General features: G+C 53.3%; 6 protein-coding genes; 2 read left to right on the forward strand and 4 right to left on the reverse strand.

Moving 5' to 3' along the window:
• Positions 1 to 1,085: 1,085 nt before the first annotated feature.
• On the reverse strand, positions 1,086 to 4,766 carry RCC_04207 (uncharacterized protein; the record flags this gene model as incomplete). Its single annotated transcript, XM_023769485.1, has 1 exon — positions 1,086 to 4,766. The coding sequence occupies one exon, from the start codon at positions 4,764 to 4,766 to the stop codon at positions 1,086 to 1,088; it is 3,681 nt and encodes a 1,226-aa protein (XP_023625253.1).
• A 1,915-nt stretch (positions 4,767 to 6,681) lies between these two features.
• On the reverse strand, positions 6,682 to 8,670 carry RCC_04208 (related to C2 domain protein; the record flags this gene model as incomplete). The annotated part of the gene is made up of 1 exon (XM_023769486.1): positions 6,682 to 8,670. One exon carries the CDS (start codon positions 8,668 to 8,670, stop codon positions 6,682 to 6,684), a length of 1,989 nt encoding a protein of 662 aa, XP_023625254.1.
• A 759-nt stretch (positions 8,671 to 9,429) lies between these two features.
• RCC_04209 (uncharacterized protein) lies at positions 9,430 to 11,135 on the reverse strand (the record flags this gene model as incomplete). XM_023769487.1 has 3 exons in its annotated part: positions 9,430 to 10,283; positions 10,341 to 10,448; positions 10,523 to 11,135. The coding sequence occupies 3 exons, from the start codon at positions 11,133 to 11,135 to the stop codon at positions 9,430 to 9,432; spliced, it is 1,575 nt and encodes a 524-aa protein (XP_023625255.1).
• Positions 11,136 to 12,801: 1,666 nt separating this feature from the next.
• On the forward strand, positions 12,802 to 14,112 carry RCC_04210 (uncharacterized protein; the record flags this gene model as incomplete). Its single annotated transcript, XM_023769488.1, has 1 exon — positions 12,802 to 14,112. The coding sequence occupies one exon, from the start codon at positions 12,802 to 12,804 to the stop codon at positions 14,110 to 14,112; it is 1,311 nt and encodes a 436-aa protein (XP_023625256.1).
• Positions 14,113 to 14,817: 705 nt separating this feature from the next.
• On the reverse strand, positions 14,818 to 17,322 carry RCC_04211 (related to E3 ubiquitin ligase; the record flags this gene model as incomplete). The annotated part of the gene is made up of 1 exon (XM_023769489.1): positions 14,818 to 17,322. One exon carries the CDS (start codon positions 17,320 to 17,322, stop codon positions 14,818 to 14,820), a length of 2,505 nt encoding a protein of 834 aa, XP_023625257.1.
• A 1,200-nt stretch (positions 17,323 to 18,522) lies between these two features.
• On the forward strand, positions 18,523 to 18,861 carry RCC_04212 (uncharacterized protein; the record flags this gene model as incomplete). The annotated part of the gene is made up of 1 exon (XM_023769490.1): positions 18,523 to 18,861. The coding sequence occupies one exon, from the start codon at positions 18,523 to 18,525 to the stop codon at positions 18,859 to 18,861; it is 339 nt and encodes a 112-aa protein (XP_023625258.1).
• Positions 18,862 to 19,929: the final 1,068 nt, after the last annotated feature.

The following is a 19,929-nucleotide window of genomic DNA, read 5'->3' on the forward strand; positions in this document are numbered from 1 at the left end:
CGCTTAGCGGCAAAACTTGGCGAGATCTACCTGCAGCCAAAAAAGTTCACGAGATCCATTACGAAGCAAGGACGACATCAACCAACATCGCCTCCTCTTTACTGGAGAGAGCAACTGAGCGGGCGAACGAAAGGCCGAGAATTTTCTAGCAAACAACTAGAAACGGAACTTCACCTACAAAGCCCGAATAAGCAAGCAAAGGTCGGTGAAAAGAGTCCGTCTCGAACAAAGAGCTACCTTACCTTACTTGACCTGACCTCCATTGACCCTGCTAGGCCGCAGTAAACAATATGTAAGTATGATCAGTACATACTCCTTAGCATCAGTCAGTTCATGCACGTCAGCACGCGACGTTGTTCTCGCAACATGCATACCTTACATAGGCTATCCCTGTACATTTTTGAACAATTGAACTTCGTACGGTAAGAAGTAGTCAAACGGCCAGTAAATAGTTAGTTCGTGGCGTTTTGTCGAAAGAAGATCAGATCTCTCAGACCAAACAGATGTCAATAATTAGAGATCTCCCCACGTTGCAAAACCGTACGACTCTCGCCACGTTGTCTCGTTCCTCGTGTAATCGTGTGCGTCGGTAGTGCACTGGCATGGTTTTTTGTGATCCAGAGGAGCCGTCCGTGAAAAAAATGGATTACGAATCAAAAGAGCGGAGGTAACAGCTGTTTTCGGGTCCGAGGGATAACATTTCCATCCGAGCTTCCTAGCCTTTTGAGTGGTCGGGCGCTAAGGTAAGAAGAGGATGATCGGATACCTTACCTTACTCCACCAAGTGCTTATTTGACGCTTGGCTGGCGCCTGGACCACCACCATGTGCAAGGTGATCCCTGGTCCCTTGAGAGCCATCAGGTGAATGAATGGAATGGAAGCGAGTGGGAAACTTGACCGCCATTTCTTCCATTCATCGAGTGGATTGGATAGGCGCCTTTGTCTGGATAATAATATTGACAAGCTAAGCTACTGACTACAGATTATTATATGCATTACACCATCTACTCCTCAAAACCCCGACGTACCAATACAATTGGACCATCGTACAACGTTCCCCGCCATTTCCCTTTCCTCCCCGCTCATCACACGTTAGCCGTGTTGGTCTTCCTCAAGAAGACGGGAACATCGCTCAAATCAATGCCAAAATCTTCACTCATCTTCACACTCTTTCGGTTGACGTTGTCGGTAGACAGGGTACCCGCACTCCCTCCAAATCCAGTGCTACGATCCCAGCCATAGCCAAGTCCGCCGCTATACCGATCAAGTACTGTGGCATCCCTCAGTTGAGGCATGCTTGTGTTATGGGGCTCTGCGATGTAGAAGCTACCTGGTGCGACACTGCCAGGTGGGATGTCGCACGTACGACGAGCGCGGCTGAGAGCACGTGAACGCTCTGCTCGAACGGCATCGGCGGCTCGGTAGGGAGTAAATGGACGTTCCGCTATGGTTGTTGCCGGCTTGTCTGTAAAGGGGTTTGGCGAGCCAGTTGCAGACGCATTCGAGGAAGCGCTCGAAGCCACACTCCCCGTCCAGGAGACGTCTAGCTTGGCGACTTTCCCATCAGAGGATGGCGTGGTTGATGGTGCGGTAGAGTCGACACTGCCTGTACGCTGTGCGTCGTGCTGATCCGACCAGTCATCGCTGAGAAGATGGGCGTACGATTCCGCCAGCTTCTCGGCAGTGTTGGGGTACTGAACATGTGTATCGTTGGCACCAAGAGGAGTGATGTATCGCGAAACAACAATCTTTGGTGAAGATGGGGATTGTTCACCTCCAACAACAATCTTACCACTCATGTCCAGTGAATTGTTCATAGCATGACMCAGTTCGGCTTTGCGCTGCCGCCACAAGTCAGCCTGCTTCTGCCAGCCTGGCCATCCTGGGTGTTGAGAGTCGTGTGTCGGGGAGGTGGGTTGAGAACGCCCATCCACTTCAGGCAGCGGAATGCTTCCATCGATGCTGAACCTGTTACCACGGGTAGGCTGTGGGCTTCCAATCTCGCCCGCGCTCTTCTGCGGGGAGGCAGGTTTGGATGCATCTTTTCTCGCAAGGCTTGAAAGAGTATTCTCACTGCGCATGGACGGCAATGGGGAGTTTCGAGGAGAGTTTCGCGGACTGTTCATCATCCTCTTTGCAACCATCTGGTCCGCTCGTGAAAGCTTTGACTCGATATCAGAYGGAAGATCTGGAAGTGGTGGAACACTACTGAGACTCAGCGGACTGCGGGGCCGGTGGGGTTGCCGCACTTGTAAGAACGTTGGCGAAGGTGTGGACGCAGGCGATGGTGTCGCTGCGGGGCGGCTCTGCCATCCGGGGAACAAGTCTTCCACAGCTCCATGGGCTCCAATAGGGATAACGCGATCGTTGCCCTCCAAGGGCGCCGGCGTCGCCGCTGTTGGGACATGCTCGTTGGGCGGAAGCTCCGCGAATGGTGGATGTGGTACACTTTGGCTTTGGTTGTTCTCTTGGTGTGACTGTTGGCGGCTGTGCACAAATTTTGGTAGAGCGACGCTCCGATTCTTTTCCGAAAACTCATAAGGTGGATGTGATGCAAGAGCGCGAGCAACAGTCTGAAAGTCGGATGTTGGGCGATTCGTGTGCTGGTGCTCTGTCCCGGTGCTACTCAAGCAGTTGGTTCCACGAGTCTCCTCCGGTATAACCGGCGGGGGGCCGCTGGAGCTGATGCTCCTCTTGACTCGGTTCCTGAATGATGGGGTTTGCAGAACAATGTCTTGGTTGGGGGCCAAAGCGTTTGTATGGCTTCGGCTTCTACCGAAACTCTTGCCACGCAGTCTGAATCGATGGCTGCTTTCACCTAGAGTATCTGGGGTAGAAGTCCGAGTGGTTTCACCAGATGCAAGCAGGAGATCTGAGCGTGGAGACCTCAATTGCCGCATTTCCTCCCGTGCAGGTGATCCGTCGCGCTCATCGATCGAGGGGCGCATGCAACCTTCAAGTGTCCTTTGCGAGCGGGAAGACTTTGGAGCCCGTTTTTGGAGCCTCTTCGAGTGCTTCCCGGAGTCAGTGTCTGATCCGGATAGGGGTGAGCTTTGTGGGCGCAGTGAATTTCCCACTACATCGTTCATCGACGAGACACTACCCCTCATGCCTTTGTTTCGCCGTAGGAATGACAAGGGCGATGATCGGCCCCTGTCGGTTCTAGTCAAATGTGGCTCCATGTGAGGTCCACCCAGGGCTTCTCCATTGCTGTACTTGCCTGCATGTTCGGGCAGAACCAGCCCTCCTGTGCCAGTCCGATGTACGCCCTGCTCGCGTCCGTGAGTCCGAGGCTCTGTGCGAGCAAGTGCWCTCGGCTCATCAAGTTGACTTGCACTTCTGAGAACCAGTTGCGACTGCTGCCAACTGGCCACATCAGACTGATAGTCACTGTCTACCTTGTTCAGCGGCCTTCGGGGAGGTGCAATGTCGACGTGGTCCGGAAGGCTACTCGCTAGCTGCTCTGCAGACCATGGCATCCAAGCTCTGTTGTTGTCGGCTGCTGGCATGCTTTCGCTTGTGAGTTTGGATATTGCACCTGCATGCGACTCTTCTTGGTTCGCCTCATCAGTCTCCACATCAGGCACAGAGCTCAGGCGTTTGAACAGCTCCATTTGAGCCGCTTTTCCGTCAAGCGCGGTATCCGCATCGACCATGGACTGTGATGGGAGGTGTGCTGCGCGATGGCTCCATCTCTGTTTGAAACGGGCCTTGTGGGGCGAATTCGGGAGACTGTTCGGTTGATCCAAGGATTTTCGCCCCATCTCAGCGCTTGGCTTTGAGATTGAAGCCGAACGAGATCGTTGTATTCCGGCAGACTCATGTTCAGACTCTTCGATGGCTCGAGAATTCCGATGGGAATGCCGAGGGCCGCTCGGACGAGGTCGCTCAGAGTGTTGCACCTTGCCCACGTTGGCGGCAACACTTGTATCCTGGTCCGCAACTCCCTCTCCAGTGGCAGCAATCTTCGAGATGACGCCCGGCTCCGGCGATGCAGCACCGTTCGTGATGCGAAGAGTCCCGGGGTGGTAGGTTCCAGTGTTGGGCTGCTCGGACGGTGTTTCTGGCCGTGTGGAAGACGGGTCTTTGGTATAATCCGGCTTGCTGCCCGCACCAGGCTGGGATCCATGCACCCACATCTCCCTTCGCTCTCTCGAGGCTGCGCGGACTGTCGCGTTACTCCCAGGCTTTCTCAATACGTCCTCAGTAAGTCCGTTTCGAGTGGCCAATCCCGGAGGCAACACAGACCTTCTCCTCTCAGGCGGAACTGCGGCAGAGAATGGAGAATCTTCGCCTGACCCTGATTGCGGCGAATATATTGGTGAGACTTCCTTGACAGGCAAAAGAGCTCTATGCAGAGCCACGAGTTCCTCGGGTGATGCTGTTTTCTTCAATTGCTGCAGCAAGTCGATGGCATGCTCAACGTCAAGCTTGTCCGTTGGTGACCCCAACGGTCGCGCCACATCAGCACTCGCTTCGGGAGTTGCGGGTGGAGAGCTCGGGCTGTCAATCGGCTGATTGAGTACCGACGATGATGAAGCTTTGGTGAGATGCGGTATACTCCCGTCGAACAAGGTACCACACCTCAGTGCTTCTGTAGATTGGTCGCTGAATTGTCGACGCAGTAATTGACGCTGAGTAGTGACCACACGTCTGCTCTGCAGATCCGCGATGGAATAACGCGGCGGTCTCTCCTCCCTTTTCGTCTCATTTGGTTCCACCACGCTCGTTTTGCTTCGCGCCTTGGCCAGCCGTGAAAGAGGCATGTTGGTGGTGGATCTGCAATACATTAGCTTCTTGTCATGCCCGCTCCCCAATGCCGAAGCAAGGTCAGTTTAGATCAAACGGGTGGGGTGTTTACCCACCAATAAGAATTACTATGGCGACTTGTCCGTTATTCGCAACCGGCGGCGTCTGGAAGCGTTGATGGACCCCAATGTGGACCGATGGACCGGAGAGAGAGGCCGTGGGGAAGGCGTTGGGCAAGATAAATCCAGTGTACAGAGCAGTGTGCTGTTCGAGTAGTCGTTCTTCGTTTCACATGTACCGTTGTGCTCTTCAGCCACCCCGGCGACGAACGGCCGTCGCTGCAGAACCTGATTTTACCTGCGACGAGACCAGAGAGCTTGCCCCTGCAACGGATTAAAGCAGCATCGTCCACGGTGAACACAACTCTTTCAAGCTGGAGGCGTCTTAGAGGAAGAGGTTCGGACGAGGCGATCAAACGCGAAAGTAGGCGGTAGTCGCAGTGTACAAGAAGTAAAACCCACCGTAACCGTGCGCCCTCTCGAGAAATGGAGAGAAATGAGCCATTGGCAAGCAGCAGCGTGGATAAAGCCTGCTKGCGGACACCGAAGCGGGTCGCTGGAGTTTCAAGTGATGCGCTTGTCCGCCTCTTCCAAGTGGGACGGTCGTGTAGGAAACCTGATCGCGACAGGGTTCGGCTGCAGCTGGCAGATGGACAGGCAAATATAGAGCGCCCGGGCGGATATTGAGTATCGCGACATCGTGAGTCGTGACACGCCGGCTCGTCCCCGCTCTCCTGAAAATGTTTGATGATATCTTACCTGAAGTAACCTGAAGGGTCGCGCACCGGCGACTTCGTTACCCATCTGTCTAGATGCAAACCAGGAAGTGCAACACGAGCGGATGGTTGCCACGCAGCTTTTGCGCAATGCACGGTTCTAATCAATGCGCTAAGGTAAGCATCGCTTCCCCACCAAGATCCGTACCGGCCGAGCAGCCCAGCCCGACCACACCTCACCAACTTCTCGTCCAACCTCCGACAAAGAACAAGAACAAGTTCGCCCACCACCGACCGCATCACGCATCATCTCACACCGACTCTCCCTAACTGTCACCTCCGTCATCCATGCATCAAGTCTCTGTCAAACAACGCTCCATCGGCGTTCAATCAACCCCGACCGGCCCCTTCCCTGCAACCTTTTTCGCCCTGATGAGCCAAGTTTGGGGTATATCGTAGCTTGCAATAAGAAGCCACCACACCCGGCGATTCGTGTGTCAATGGCAGAAAAGCACATGCCCCGATCAGAGGGAACGGCAGAAATTATCAGTGTCGATCCCGATATCGAACATTTTTATTTGCCGGCCTTTACATGGGCACGTGCCAAATGCATGGCCTTGCGTGAGGGGGAATCTATTAACGGACTGTGATGTGCCGAGAAATGTATATGTGGGAGGCATGTATTCAAAACATCAAAGCGAAATGCTATTGAGCGTTTTGCAAGTCTTTTCACAGTAACGCCGTATCCCAAGACATCGAAGGAGGCGATCATCGATCTCTCGTACACTCCTGGCGGTGAGGGTAACACTTTTCTCCGCTGGTGTATCAACGATGCAGGTTGCCCATTGACCCGCCCCTCACATGATGTATCATGTTTCAAGATCAAAGAGAGTTTCCCGCTGACGGCATTGAAACGCACATGTGGAAGATTGGAAACGAGACCGGGTATCGTGGCTTTACATGCAAGAAAAAGCAAATGATTGGCAGGCAAACACGCGAAAAGAGGTATCATCGGAAATCCAAACAATCTTTCCCAAAATCAAGCCTCGAGGCTCAGCTCTGATTGCTCATGACGTTCATAAGGCACCGCTTCGAAAAAGGCAAACTGTACACGCCAATTCTCGCTCGCAAGCGTAAGGTAACTTCTCGTACTGCCTCTAGTGCGCRGTGTCCGCTGCCGGTTGATGAGGCAGATAGCTTCGCTTGGCCTTCTCCATCCTAGACTTGTTCCTCAATTTCACGTCTTTGGCAGCCTGGCTAAAAGTGCCATGCTCTCTCGCAACAGCCTCTTCATCAGCCAAGCCAGCCTGGATCATATCCAGCTCTTCCTCGTCCGAGGATGAAATTGAAGACGAGGACCTGTTGCCCTGTGTATAGATAATACCTTCGCCCTCACGCTGCTTTCGCTCGCGCTGCTCCTTCTTCATCTTCTGCTGCTTCTCGGCATCTTTGTTGCAATCCAGGGTCAAAATGTGCAAGCCAGGAAGCTGCTCTGCCAGGAACCTTTTCAAGACAGGGAGCATCGTGGCTTCTGGTCGGTATGTCCCGCTGTCATTGTCGATGACAAGCTCATAGTATCTTGGGTCATGATCATGATCCTGAGAGCCATCTTCTWCAAGATCCGCTGGAGGATGCTCATCGTTCTGCTCGTGCGGTGGTGGATGTGACTGGCTGGACTCCTCCGCAGGCTCTGGTGGAGGAGGGCGCTTGGGGTGTTTGAGTCTTCGGATGAAGAATTCGCCTGAGTAGGCAATGTAAACGCTGACATCACTGTGCATGGTGTGTTTGCTCAACATGTCAATTCCAAACTCTTTGCCAGTCTCGGTGAACCTCCACAGGGCATCCAATGTGAGGACATAGGTAAATATGCGGCCGCCGTGATCCCAATGTACGAGATCGAGAAACTGTCTGGTCATGTTATCGGACTTGGCACGCGGTTGTCCCCAAAGTGTAGATCTCCCAAAGTTGTAGACACGAGTGTGTTGGTGGCGTAGTGCTGATCCCATGATGACACCGCTAATTCCTTTGCTTGTGAACATTCTACCAACCCAAGGTTTGAATTCCACAAAGCGATGGTAGAGCTCCGCCGGCACAGGTCCTTCAAGCTGCAACTGACAAGCTTGGAAATTATATCGCTGAACCTCCTTCTTCTGCTCTCCACCCATGCTCTCTCCCGGTTCTTGCTCGTCTGGCGCTTTGGTGTTGGTGAGGCGGCCGAGCATGGGACTGAAATGGCGGATCCATCTACACGGTCCGACGGTATACAGCCGACCATTCTGCCCATCCTCTTTCGTACGACCCAGCATTGAGATGCTGACGTAGATGTGGCCGCGGAAGTGTTTGTTTTCCCTAAAACAAGTTGACACTGCCTGCAGCATATACGCTCTGACACTGCCACCGTACGCCATCAGCTYGTAACCTTGGTTGTCGATGCCTTCCCAGCTCTCGTCAAGAGAAGGAACATGAATGTGCACTCTCCCAAGCATATCGTCCTTGTCTGCAGGGTCCTCGTCCATCACACGCATTTTGAGCTTGAAGCCAGACGCAGGCACATTTGCAACGATCCATTCTTCGTTCCATACTGGCTCTGTGTCTTTACGCACGGTTGAGCTTCTCCATCGCAACTTGGGGTCCTCATTGTGCCGCATGGGTGTGTCGGTATTCAACTGCGCCAGGCAGTACGGGTCCGAGGAGAAGCCGTTGATGTCTGCCATGGGCAAGTTCGTGGCGCGATGCACCTTGATCCTGATCGTGTAGCCGGCTGGCCGACGTGGGATTGGAGTACGATCGAATCCACCTGACGGTCCCTTCTCTTTAGCCTTATCAAGCGAATTGCTGTCGGTGCCATCATTGCTGCTATCAGGCCTGAGTGTTTCCTGCTTTTGGGATATATCGGAATGGCCAATCGAGGGACTGTTTGTCTTCTCGTTCTGCACAGGATTTGTCGCTCCCTGTTGCGCCTGATCGCGCACAACCCCATTGCTCTTCTCGTTCAACGCCATCGCTGTCGCCGATCGTCTCTTGTTCTGGTTCCGTGCGGGGCCGCGAGTTTCCGAAGCTTGGCTTTGAGCAGTCGCCTTCAACTCGAGCTCATGAGGGAGTGAGTAGGTCAGGACGTCGGTGCATGGGAGGAAGACGCGCGTCATGTATGCTCTTGTTAAGAACGAGGCCGAAAAGATGGCTGCTCTGCTGCCCACCACACCACCGGATACCGGCTTTCAGAGCGGTCCTCGTGAGTCGTCAGCCTCTTGCTAGTGCATACCTAAGCTTACGCCCAGAAAAGCTTGGTATATTCGATCTGATTGATTGTCAAACAAATTCTCGCCAACCTTGCAGGTTGTGTTGCACAGCCGGTAGCTGAGCCCCTTGGCCCTCGCAAACCGCGTCAGCTTCACAGAATGCCGTATGACGATGGCTCCAACATCTCCTATCTGGGACTCCGCAGTTCTCCATTCCCCAAGCATTGGCGTGCCGAAGGTCCGTCACGATGAGCCATCCTTCAGGATTGCACACTTGTGAACGTTGCTGACGACGCCCATGGCGATCGGCGCAGGGAAGAGGCTGGAATCTTGGTTTTGGAACCTTGAGACGTCGAAAACAAAATATCGCTCACGAACAGCAGCATGCCCTATTCGTGGAATTAATAGCGCTTTCGAGCTGGCCCAAATTTCAAAGTGCAATTTCGGTTAGCAGTGCAACTTGAGCAGAAGAGCGCTGCTGAAGAGCCGGAGGAGGATGAACAGGACCTGTTTTGGCGAGAGCAAAAGCACCTCAAATCCTGGTAACGCTGACGTTTTGTATACTATTCTAGTGTGATGGAGTTCCGGCATGCCCAGCCGTGAATGCTGCCAATCTCTTCGCTGCGTCAACACCATCAATTATTATCGGCCCTTCATTTCCCATCGTCAAACCCACTCAAACGCCGCCGAGTTCACACGAATGGATTTCGAAGTGGGCAGAGTGCCCACTTGCCCGTTGTGGAACGCGACCTCGCAGGGAGCGCCGACATTCACATCGCTTTTGCCCGGAAGATGAGTCGGCAGCATCTCATCGATCTCACCACCACCACCACCGCCGGTGAGCATGAGCATCTGTGAAAAAGGGTCACTCGCAGGTTGATCGTCTGTCGCTGTCTCCGTGCGGATCTCTTTCCTGAGTATGTCGGCTTCTTTTTTGAAGGCGACCCAGAGCTCGTACTTTTCGAGATTCTCCTCATCACTGGACTCCTCGATATCAGTCTGGTGAATGATGGATAGCAGGCTAGCCACGAAGCATTCTTGCATGTATGCAAATGAGAAGTCGTGCGTTATACCGGCCATGGCAGGGCAGAGCTTCTCCGGGAATTGGATGTCACCCTTGTGGGATACCTTCTTGCGCCAGTATTCGCAGTACAGCGTTCTCTCGTGCTCATTTGGTAGCGGGAACAAATACTTGCGGTCGAAGCGCGRGGGTCGTGAGGTGAGACCTGGGTCCAATCTATCCAAATAGTTGGTCGATGCGACTACGAAGAGACMAGAATTGTCTTCGAGTCCGTCCATCTGGTTGAAGAAATAGCTCCTCGTCTGGGGCGTAACGATCGTCTCGATATCCTCCAGAACCAGCATGCAAGGGGATAGTGCCCTGGCCTTTAGGAAAACGTCCTTGATGGAATACTCTCTCGGTGCGCTCTTCACGTACAACGTCGGAATGGAGTGCTTTCGATCAAGCAGGCTGTGCATTAGAGCTTTGATCGAGATTGTCTTGCCGTTGCCGGGAGGACCTGAGCAGACAAGTTAGAGAGAGCTTTAGGAGCGTTACGCTTGGGAAAGGTTCTTGCCGTGAAACATGAGCCCTCTCTTCCATGGCACTCCGATATCCTCGTAAGTATCTTTCGAGTCGAAGAAATTTTCTGATGTCTCCTTTAATTCTTTCTTCATGCCTTCGTCTACACGGTAGGGCAAGAAAGTCAGCGGATTCCGACCTGACGGAGGCAAGCGATCGCCTCTTCAATCAGCTTACCTAGGATAACCTTGTCCCATGTCATCTTGTGCACTTCTTCGTAGAGCTTCTTGTCTTGATACCAATAGCCGTCGTAACACCAAACAATTTTGTTGAGCAGCCAGGCTCCAACTGCCTTGATCAAAGCATCGGTGGCATCGGAAGGTCCGAGAGGATGTTCGGACACACGGCGCTCTTTGAGAACGTACTGTAAGTCCATCACTGTGTATACAATGAAGTCCTCATTGCCCCATTTGTAGTGATGCTTCGCAAAGTGAACAGATTCGGCGAGCTGGCCCTCGCGAGATGATGCGGATGGACCGACATAGCCTCTCCAGCTGGCGAACGAGTCTGTCTCCTTGTCTACCTCGTACGAAGCAAATCCAGCTCCGGCGAACCTAAGCAATGGAATGTTGCTAGTTGGGATTGCCGTCACTATCATGTGTGGATTCGCTGCACGAAGAGCTGTCACATATTGCAGGTCATGGTCGGCTGAGCGAGCGCTGGTGAGATCGAGAACGTCGTCAAAGAGTTGATAGCTTGTACAATCTTTCGCACTGAATTTGGACTGTCCGGAAGGTGGTGAGGTTCTCTTGACGGCCTCGAGGGAGGTGAAAGGCTGCTGGGAAGCCATGGTAGCGGTTTCTCGATATTTCCTTGAATTTGTGTATTGTGGTTCAATGGCAGTTCTTAACGATCGTGAGCAAATCGATCGATTTGTTGAGAAGAGGAACTAGAACAGGTCRTCGTCGTCAATGTCAACTTGAGTGTTGCCTGCTCGAAGGATGCGCTACTGTAAGTGGTGCAGGGACCCGGCTTGGTGGCATGAGCTGACGGGAGGAACGCGTCCTGGACTCCTAAGGACATCATCAAACATCAACATCAACCTAATATCGGGACCATCACAATTAATGCCTCTCGCCCGGAGCCTCACGTTTTCATGGCGCTTTACGATCGTTAGACGTATGCTGGCTCTGATTCGCATCATCTTCAGGGTTAGGGTTGGGGTAGTGTCTTCTCCAAGGCGACAGCGGGGCCGTCTTATATGACGCTTCCTGGATGGTCGTAGTATCAGTAATGTCTTCGAGTACTATTCCAGTGAGGCCCTACAGGCATGTGGGTCATGCTATGGCGAGTTGCCCGAAAAATTGATCATTGAGACAACTGACTTCGTGAATCCTGACCAACAATATAGTAACTCTGATGTCTCCTGCTCGCCCTTTGGAAAACACAATCTTCGAACAATTACACCGACGCATCTCCTGTTAGAATGCTCGAACTTAGTCTGCTCACCGAACTGGTGTCATGTTCGAGCGACGCTCGCATGCATCGATAGAGGACAGTATAAGACCCGAAGGTCGATAGAGTCTCTAGCTCGACCTCGCCCCAGGAGAGTAAATATCGTGAAATCACCAACCACCAAACGCCTGAGATCCATGCGGGTCCCTGCCCGCAGTCATATATTTCTGCTGGACTACGATGGACTGATCCTGACCATTGTCCGAAAGTATCAGGAATTGGTACGGTGAACTTTAATGACCCGTCTTTGATCGCTCCCCACCTACGAATGATGGAGGTAGCAATATGGTATTCGTCGGTTGTATGTGTTCATGTTCCGAGACAATCAGGGTCAACGTTGTTTCCGCGCTTGTGTGGAATGGGTGAGTGAATGAATTCAAAAGCTTAATCGCCGTTCGGAAGGCCTCCACCTCCAAGGAATCCCAAATACGCCGGCAGACCAAGTATACTCCGGGTACTACGCGGCAAACTACTTGGAAGTCCATGTGAGCATCGGCCGAGGACTTCGATACGCTTCAAATTCATCTCAGCTGAACGATACTCAACTATCACAAGCGCTGCCATGTGACCGCGCGGTAAATTAACACCGTTTGAGCTTCATGCAGCTACGTGCAGCCGAAACGTACGTCATTACGTCACCGCGTGCCTATACATTGATCACATTCGAACACCAAGCTGTTCTCTTACCACAACATCGACAACCCCTCTCAGTGCACCTCAAGGCCCCAAGAACGCGGCATGGACCACCAAACCTACCACTTCTGTGTCATCCTCGAAACGAAGCTATCATTGACTTGAATAAGCTCGCCTGTGACAGGTTTCGCTGCATACGACTTCGCAGTGGATAGTCTCCATTGAGAAAAAGCTCACCACCACAACCGTCAAATCCGGCGTCGATCTCCTGAGTCATTCTTCAGCAGCACCCACGAAACGAGGAGCTCTCTCACCTCATTCCGTGCTTGCGAAGGCCAAACGTGACCAGAGTCCACCGAGCTCGTGAAATGACTCCGAGATCCAGAGCCCCCAAAGCAACCCGGCGCAGCACACCTGCTGCAGCCACATCCGGAATTTCGAAGGCTGGCCAGCGCCGCATCTCCACGAAGCCCGGCATTCGCACTCCACCCAAACCAAGGCAGAAATCTAAGCGTTTCCAAGAGGCCAAGGATGGCGATATGTCGTCAATGGTCAAAGTTGGCTGGGGCGCAGAAAAGATGCTCGCCACCTACAACGAGACACAAGTCGCGAAAGGTCTACCAACAGTCGAGCAAATCGACGACCCCCACGTTCTGAGCCTGATTGAGACCCGCAAGAACGCCCAACAGGCTAACACACGAAGATATCAAGCCCGCAAGACAAAGCAAGCCGCACTCGGTGACATTGACGCTGCGAGGAAGCTGAAGTGGAGTGACCAGCGAATCAAGTCACTGCATTTGTGGGTACGTAACGGCCGCATCGGAATCTTTGATCAAAAGCTCAACCAGGAAGACGACGAGGATTCTGAGGACTCTGAGGATTCCGAGGATTTTGAAGGTGAGTCAGAGGCTGAGTCCGAGGAAGAATTAGAGGCCGAGTTGGAGGAAAACCCAGAGTATGATTTCGATTTCGTGCTTGGATCGGAACCAGACGCCGTGCGCAAGCTTGAGCCTGAGATGGACTTGGAGGACAACATCCAGGTGGCCGGTCCACCAGTCGATGGATGGCCTCGAAAGATGCTCCACCAGGATCGCACACCGCCCGCGATGCCGTCCTACCCCTCCGAGAACATCACCATGTTCGATCATGATCAGTCCGCCGACGATGAAAAGTGGGAATTTTCTGAAGAGATATCCACGGGCTATCCAGATGTAATGTCATTGCCAGAGGACAACGCGCCTGGCTCACCGGAGGGTAGCGCTACCAACTCCTGGTTCGAGCTCCTGCGAAATGACCATGCCGACTTCCCCAAAGTCCGCACTAACACTGAGCTCCCATACCACAGCCAGCAGCACATGAGCATGACCCACCCACGTACCGATGGGGCAAGCTCATCTGACCCGTCAATCTACGACAACTCCTACCTGCCATACAACACCAACAACGGCTTCGAGCAGTATGCCAGCCGCACCGGAGATCCGTGGTCATTGGCGGGTGACCACCAACTCTACGCCTCTCAAGACGACATCCACGCCCGGCAATACGAGTTCGACGAAGCCTCTCGTGCTCTGCATCTAGCCCAAGAGCGGGTCAACGAGGCAAATCGAGAGCTTCTCGATACAAAGCAGCGTAGCACCTTCATGGATCATCAGATGGAGTGGTTGAACATGAACCAGTAAGCTGAAGCCTCTCACCTCCTCACAACAACCAGGCTGCGGTCCGAGAGTACCGGAGTTTATTTTGGCGGCACGGTGAGTCGAAAGTACAAACTGGCAAAGACACCCAAGCGGGACTTGTTCGATTATCCTCCTGATACCGGGAGGATCAARGGTAGGGAGAAATCTCTCTCAATCTGAAAAGTTCACGAAGTGATTTTTGATTGCACCATCAAACTCCTTTTGTTTTTCTTTGGCCAGGAAGGAAGGATCGTCTGGAGAGGACGGTGTGTGGGTACCTGCATTGGGTTCCCGGATGCTTCAGCATGGGAAAGACATCAACCTCCAGATGTTCCTCGTTTCCAAGTCTTTTGCTGCGATTTTGAGTAAGTTAGGGACCGCGGGCGGTATTGCAATTCTTGCTTGAATGTCAAAGTTTCCGTATTTTCACCTCTCCGTGCCGTGTACTTCCATGATAGTTTGCAACCGACTTCGACAATCATTGCAGATGCTCCAAGCACCCTCACCGTGATGACATGAAACCACGGAGACGCATCAGATACGAATGTGTAGCAAGAGGTATGTCTAGAACATTTGGGATACTTGCATCGATATATACTCGGACAGAGTTCAAGCCGCCATCGGCATGCATTGATCCAAGGCATTATCCAGTGTCATCAGTCGTATGGCTTATTACTCAAGCCACGGCCTTATTAGATCCGTACCAGATCAACCCCATTGGAACAGGACTTGTCCTTTCTTGCCCTTACCCTTGTTTCCTCTGCTTGGCGCGCTCTCCTCCACAGCGGGTGGTGCAGCATCGGACGCGGAACCTCCCCATGCATTCGCTGCAGTTTGGTTGTGGGTGTTGTTTCTAATAATACCCCTACCAGTGTAGCCAGGAGCGAAAAGGGTAGACGTGGGCTTCTTGGCCGCTGGTAGAGCTGGGAAAGCGTTCTTCGCCAGGCTTACGGAGGACTGCTGCCGGCTGGGCGCTGGTGAGGGCCGCGAGCTGGTTGCAGGTGATGGAGCGTGTGATGACGACGAAGAAGAGGCAGCAGGTCGGATTGCTAGCCAGCCAGAGCCAGACACTGTACCTCTGGGCGCTGCACCATCTTTGCGAGCTGGAAGAGATGGGAAAGGATTGCTCGAGCTCGCTGCCCCTGAGCCGGAAGCGGTTCCCCATGAGGCAGACTTACCGACAGTCGAGCGAGAGCTCTGCGCGGTGGAACTCTTCAGCTTGAGGACTCTGGACGTCCCCACGCCGTGCCCTAGTACAGCAGCGCTCGAGCTTCCACTTGCGGCTGCCTGACCTGGGAGAGTGGGGTAGTCTTCGTTGATGGCCTTCCAATCGCCCCAAGCTCGAAGGAGATTGTCACGCTTGGCAGGAATTTCGAAAATCTCCGCCAGCTCTTTGACGAGCTTTCCCAGTTCCTCGGAGTTGGTATCAAACAACGCGAAGAATGCATCGATCAAGTCGCCCGCAGAAACGGCATCTTTTCGAAAAGCAGACACTCGTTCGCGAAATTCGTTCATCTTGCCAGCATCGTTGCGAAGCAGTGTTGAAGCACGCTCCGTAACTGCTGCATGACGAACACGGCGAGCTTGCTCTTGAGGTGTCAATGCTGCGGCTTCCGCCGGTATGCGAGGAGATGTCGCGGCCGACGCCTGGGCACTACCAGTCGCTGGTGGGGGCGCTTCAAAATTGTTTGCACGTTGAGCATTTGCAGGCCGAGCAACGTTCTGAACAGCCGGAGCCGCGCTTAGTTGGCCACCAAAAGAGCGTGAGGACACAGACTGTGCGCTGTGAATTTCGCGTTCGCGTTGGTATGCAGCCTCAGCACGGGTAAGATGACCTGAAGATACAGCAGGCGTGTGCTCTGCGTTTGGGTCCCGACCTCTTCCTGCACGGCGGCCACCTCTACCACCACCTCGCTGCGGCTCCTCGTACTGTGGTCGGTAATCGAAATTGCTCAGGTCGACCCTCCTCGCGTCGCGTCTTACATCTTTGGACATTCCGTTGGGATGGCTCTCTAGCTGATGGGCTTTCAAGTCCATCTGCGAGTCGAACACGACGAATTTCTTCTCCTGGCATTCTTGATCTAGGCATGGGAAATGATCTCGTGTGAAATGCTGCTCAAGAGCTTTGTAGTCCACAAAGTAGGCTGGAGTCTGGCCGCCAGTACGGCGATCGCAAAGATGACAGCGTTCGTGACGCTCTCTGCAATGCACAAAGAGCTCATCGTCCCCGTAGAAGCGCTTACGACAAAAGCCGCACTCCGGATGGCCCTTGAATCCACTCTGGTCAATGGCGCCTGGATTATCGTCGCCGAACTTTTCGTGCTTCTTCAACTCTTGCTGCGTGAACAGTTCGTGCTCGTGGGTGAATACTTTCTTATTCCGTGTGCACAAATCACACATGACCTTCTGGTGAAGGGACCGCACGTGTCTATGCAAGTCGGGCCAGCCCAAGCATGCCACATCACAGTCCTGGTCTGGACAGTTGTAGCGGAGCAGCAGGACTGTATCCTCGAAAATCTCTGGCTTCTCATAGCTGATACCCAAGTTCTTGTCTTGCTGGTCAAAGTCTGAGGGTTTGAAGTCTTCGTATCGCTTCTCCGCATCGTCGGTGAAGATGACATTTGCAGCYTCAGCTCTGCAGTGTGCACAAGCTTTCGTCTTGTACAAGGCACGCAGTCTGAGGGCACAAATGTGGCAGGTGCGGTGGTTACAGGGCGCAACGCTGTTGTGAGAGACGGGAGATGCGCAGATGAAGCACACCTCGGCCTCCACATCGTCACCATCCTGGCCGCCATCCACACCACCACTCTCGCCTTGGATCCCGGCGGCGTCTCTGGTCAGGCGAGCACCAGAGACGCCCTCTCCTCCAGGTTGCGGTGGCGGCAATACTGTCGTCCGATCTGGGTGGCTACCAGCTGCTGCCAGCTGACTATGACTTCCAGCACGGTCTCGATTTCCACGTCCTCGCCCTGCACCACCTCCCCGACCTCGACCTCGTCCCCTCCCTCTAGTCAGGCCATCCCCATTTGAATCGCCATACGTCTGTATGCCGCGCTCGTTGGGCATTCCCTGGTGTGAACCCTCTGCATGACCTCCTCCACCTCTTGCACCTCTACCACCCCGCGCTTCCCTACCGCGACCTCCGCGCCCGCCCCGGTTCTGATCGCTCATCACTGCAGCCCCGCCATCCATGGTGGGGTTCTCGGTGCTCATGACTCTGGATGGTGTTTCGTGAATCGGTCGCGGATCCTTTCTCTCTAACTCTGGGGGAGTTGCGATTYAGGCGATCGTTCGGGGAGTTTTGAGATATGTTTCTGTGTCGAGGAGAGGATGGAAAAGGAATCGGAGGATTGAAGTGCGAGGTGTGGATTTCGCGCGAGCCAAATAAAAATCCACCATCGTCATCACCTCAACACGACACGACACACAACAAAAGTAATAAGCCATTTGATTGACCTCACTTTATAACGAGACGACCACATGCCAGACTCAATTCCAGACTGAACAGTGGATTCGCGCACTCACAACCGTCTGACCGGCCAATATACAGTTCGATGCACATTGTACTCTGGCACTGCGAATTCGCCTCGACTTTCACTTGAGCGTCACCATCTCGGCACATCCACAAGACTGCACTTGGATTGGATGAGATATTTCGTTTCTCTCTTCTCTGCTTTGCTGCTATCACAATCTGCTCGACTAAGCCACGCCTTGTCAACTTACTCCTTACAGCTTCTATGCGCTCCTCCACTCATGGGAATAACAACACTTTAGTTCAAATCTAACGACCAGGTCAATGTGATGAGTCTCAAGTCTATCATCCAGCAGCAAACAGGGCACTGCGATTTCACGGGGTCCGCGGGACCTTCATAACAATACCACATTAGCAGTTCGAGGGCCTATGATACGATCCAATCGCTTGCCCTATCTCCATCGTGCGCGTTTGATCTTGCATCAAGTTCGTCGAACATGRTGACTTAGCAGTCAAACGATAGCTTGTGCCATGCGGTATCAATACCACCGACATTTGAAGACGCTGAATCACGCAGAGGCCATTCCTTTCGGCACGGGGACGGCCATTCTTTGCGCCTAGATTGGCTACAACGAGTCCTTCGTTAGTATGCGGAGGAATTGCTATATTCTCCAATGTGCGAAGACGACCATATCCACACCGTCGAACTTCGTCAATGGATCCCTACTAATGTCGATTGAATCGCGTATACGACGACATCGCCTCAACTGTCTCATCATACGTTGACAGTAGCGTACAAGATCTTCTCGCAATCTCACATGAATCTCAGCGACCCAAGTTGCGCAGAAATGCCATGGACTCGTCACACGTACCAAAGATGGATGCTGACCGTAATGGAGTGGCGATGAATGCGTCTTCGAAATCCGGGCACTCAACGCTCCATGACTGTATGGGCATTTCCAGCACTCGTCACAAGCTCCAAAAATACCTTAAGACGCAAGTCGCGCGTTGAAAGACTCATCTTCTATAAACGACGCGGGATTCGACGCGCTCCAAGATTGTATGGAACAACAAGAACTCGTCATGAGCGCCAAGCGCAGGCTGCCGGTCGTAGGGAGGGGAATACGTCTTCGATCGAGGATGCAGACGTAACGGTCCAATATTGTATAGGTACGTCAAAAGATTTCGTCACCGGTACCCAGGCCGAATTCGGACTGCAATCGCGCTGTGAGGAACACGCCTTCGGTGGGGATGCGGCTACGGCAGAGACATCGATCTAAGTATGGGTCGTTCGATCGCACGAAGAATCGAAACGGCACGTTCCCGATGGGAACTGGTAAGGTCTGGTAAAGACACATCACAGGGACGTGAGAATTCCAAGCATAAGCCAGTAGAAAGAAAGAGTCGACCGAAAGGTAGCCAACGGCATTCGCACAATCGATGTGATCAAGGGGCGTGGGAGAGGTCGAAGCGTCATCACGGCCACGAGGACACGACACTCTTCTATTCGGAGCATGCGAGGAGTGGAAGACCTCATTGGAGCGCACTCCGCTCGATCGGGGTGTCGTTCTCGATCTGGAGAACAACCTCGTTCCTCAAAAACACGCATTCAACCGTTTCGGCACTGGCTTGATGACATCCGGCGGACTCCATGCGAAAAGCAGGCGGGGAAGACCATCAATTCGAGGCCATCTTCGATCGCGACGTCCATGTAGCACACGTGAGAATCAGAGGTGCGGCTCCTGGAGGCGGGCGACCAGATATGTCGGACTTTAGCTCGTCCAGTTCCGGTATCACTCTGTGATGGTCCAACCAAAGCCGCAGTAGTTCTGGAGCATTCGACAACACCTTCGAATGAGGTGCCTACGCGGTACACTCGGACGTCAAAAGGTTCGGTCCTCGGGAGGGCATACCAGGCTCAGCGGATTCTAGCGCGTCCATATCCGGTATCACTCTGTGACGGCCCACCCAAAGCCGCCGTAGTTCGAGAGCATTCGACGATGCCTTCGATCTCAACTGCTTTCGGGGGCGATAAGGATCGCGGTGTGAGCATATGGTTCGTCCGTTCGCGGGAGGCCGACATGTGGAGTCCGGATTCATGAAGCCGTAGAAGCCGGACCAGAAGGATATCTTCAACCGCTGGTGAGGACACTGAGAAGCCCGTGGAACTCAAGGTGTTCATTCCAAGATTACAGAAGAACGGCGGCCCCAGGAGTACTTGTATTTGTGCGTTGAGGGCCTTGTAGCGATGACGTGCCCTCATGCACTGTGCATCTCGATGGTATGCAAAGTTCACGGCTGCGATCGCCACGCTTCCTGTCGTCTATTTGCGGTGTTTGGAGGCAACC

This window comes from Ramularia collo-cygni (assembly GCF_900074925.1).
Source record: "Ramularia collo-cygni strain URUG2 genome assembly, contig: RCC_scaffold05, whole genome shotgun sequence".
In the NCBI taxonomy this organism is placed as follows: Eukaryota; Fungi; Ascomycota; class Dothideomycetes; order Mycosphaerellales; family Mycosphaerellaceae; genus Ramularia; species Ramularia collo-cygni.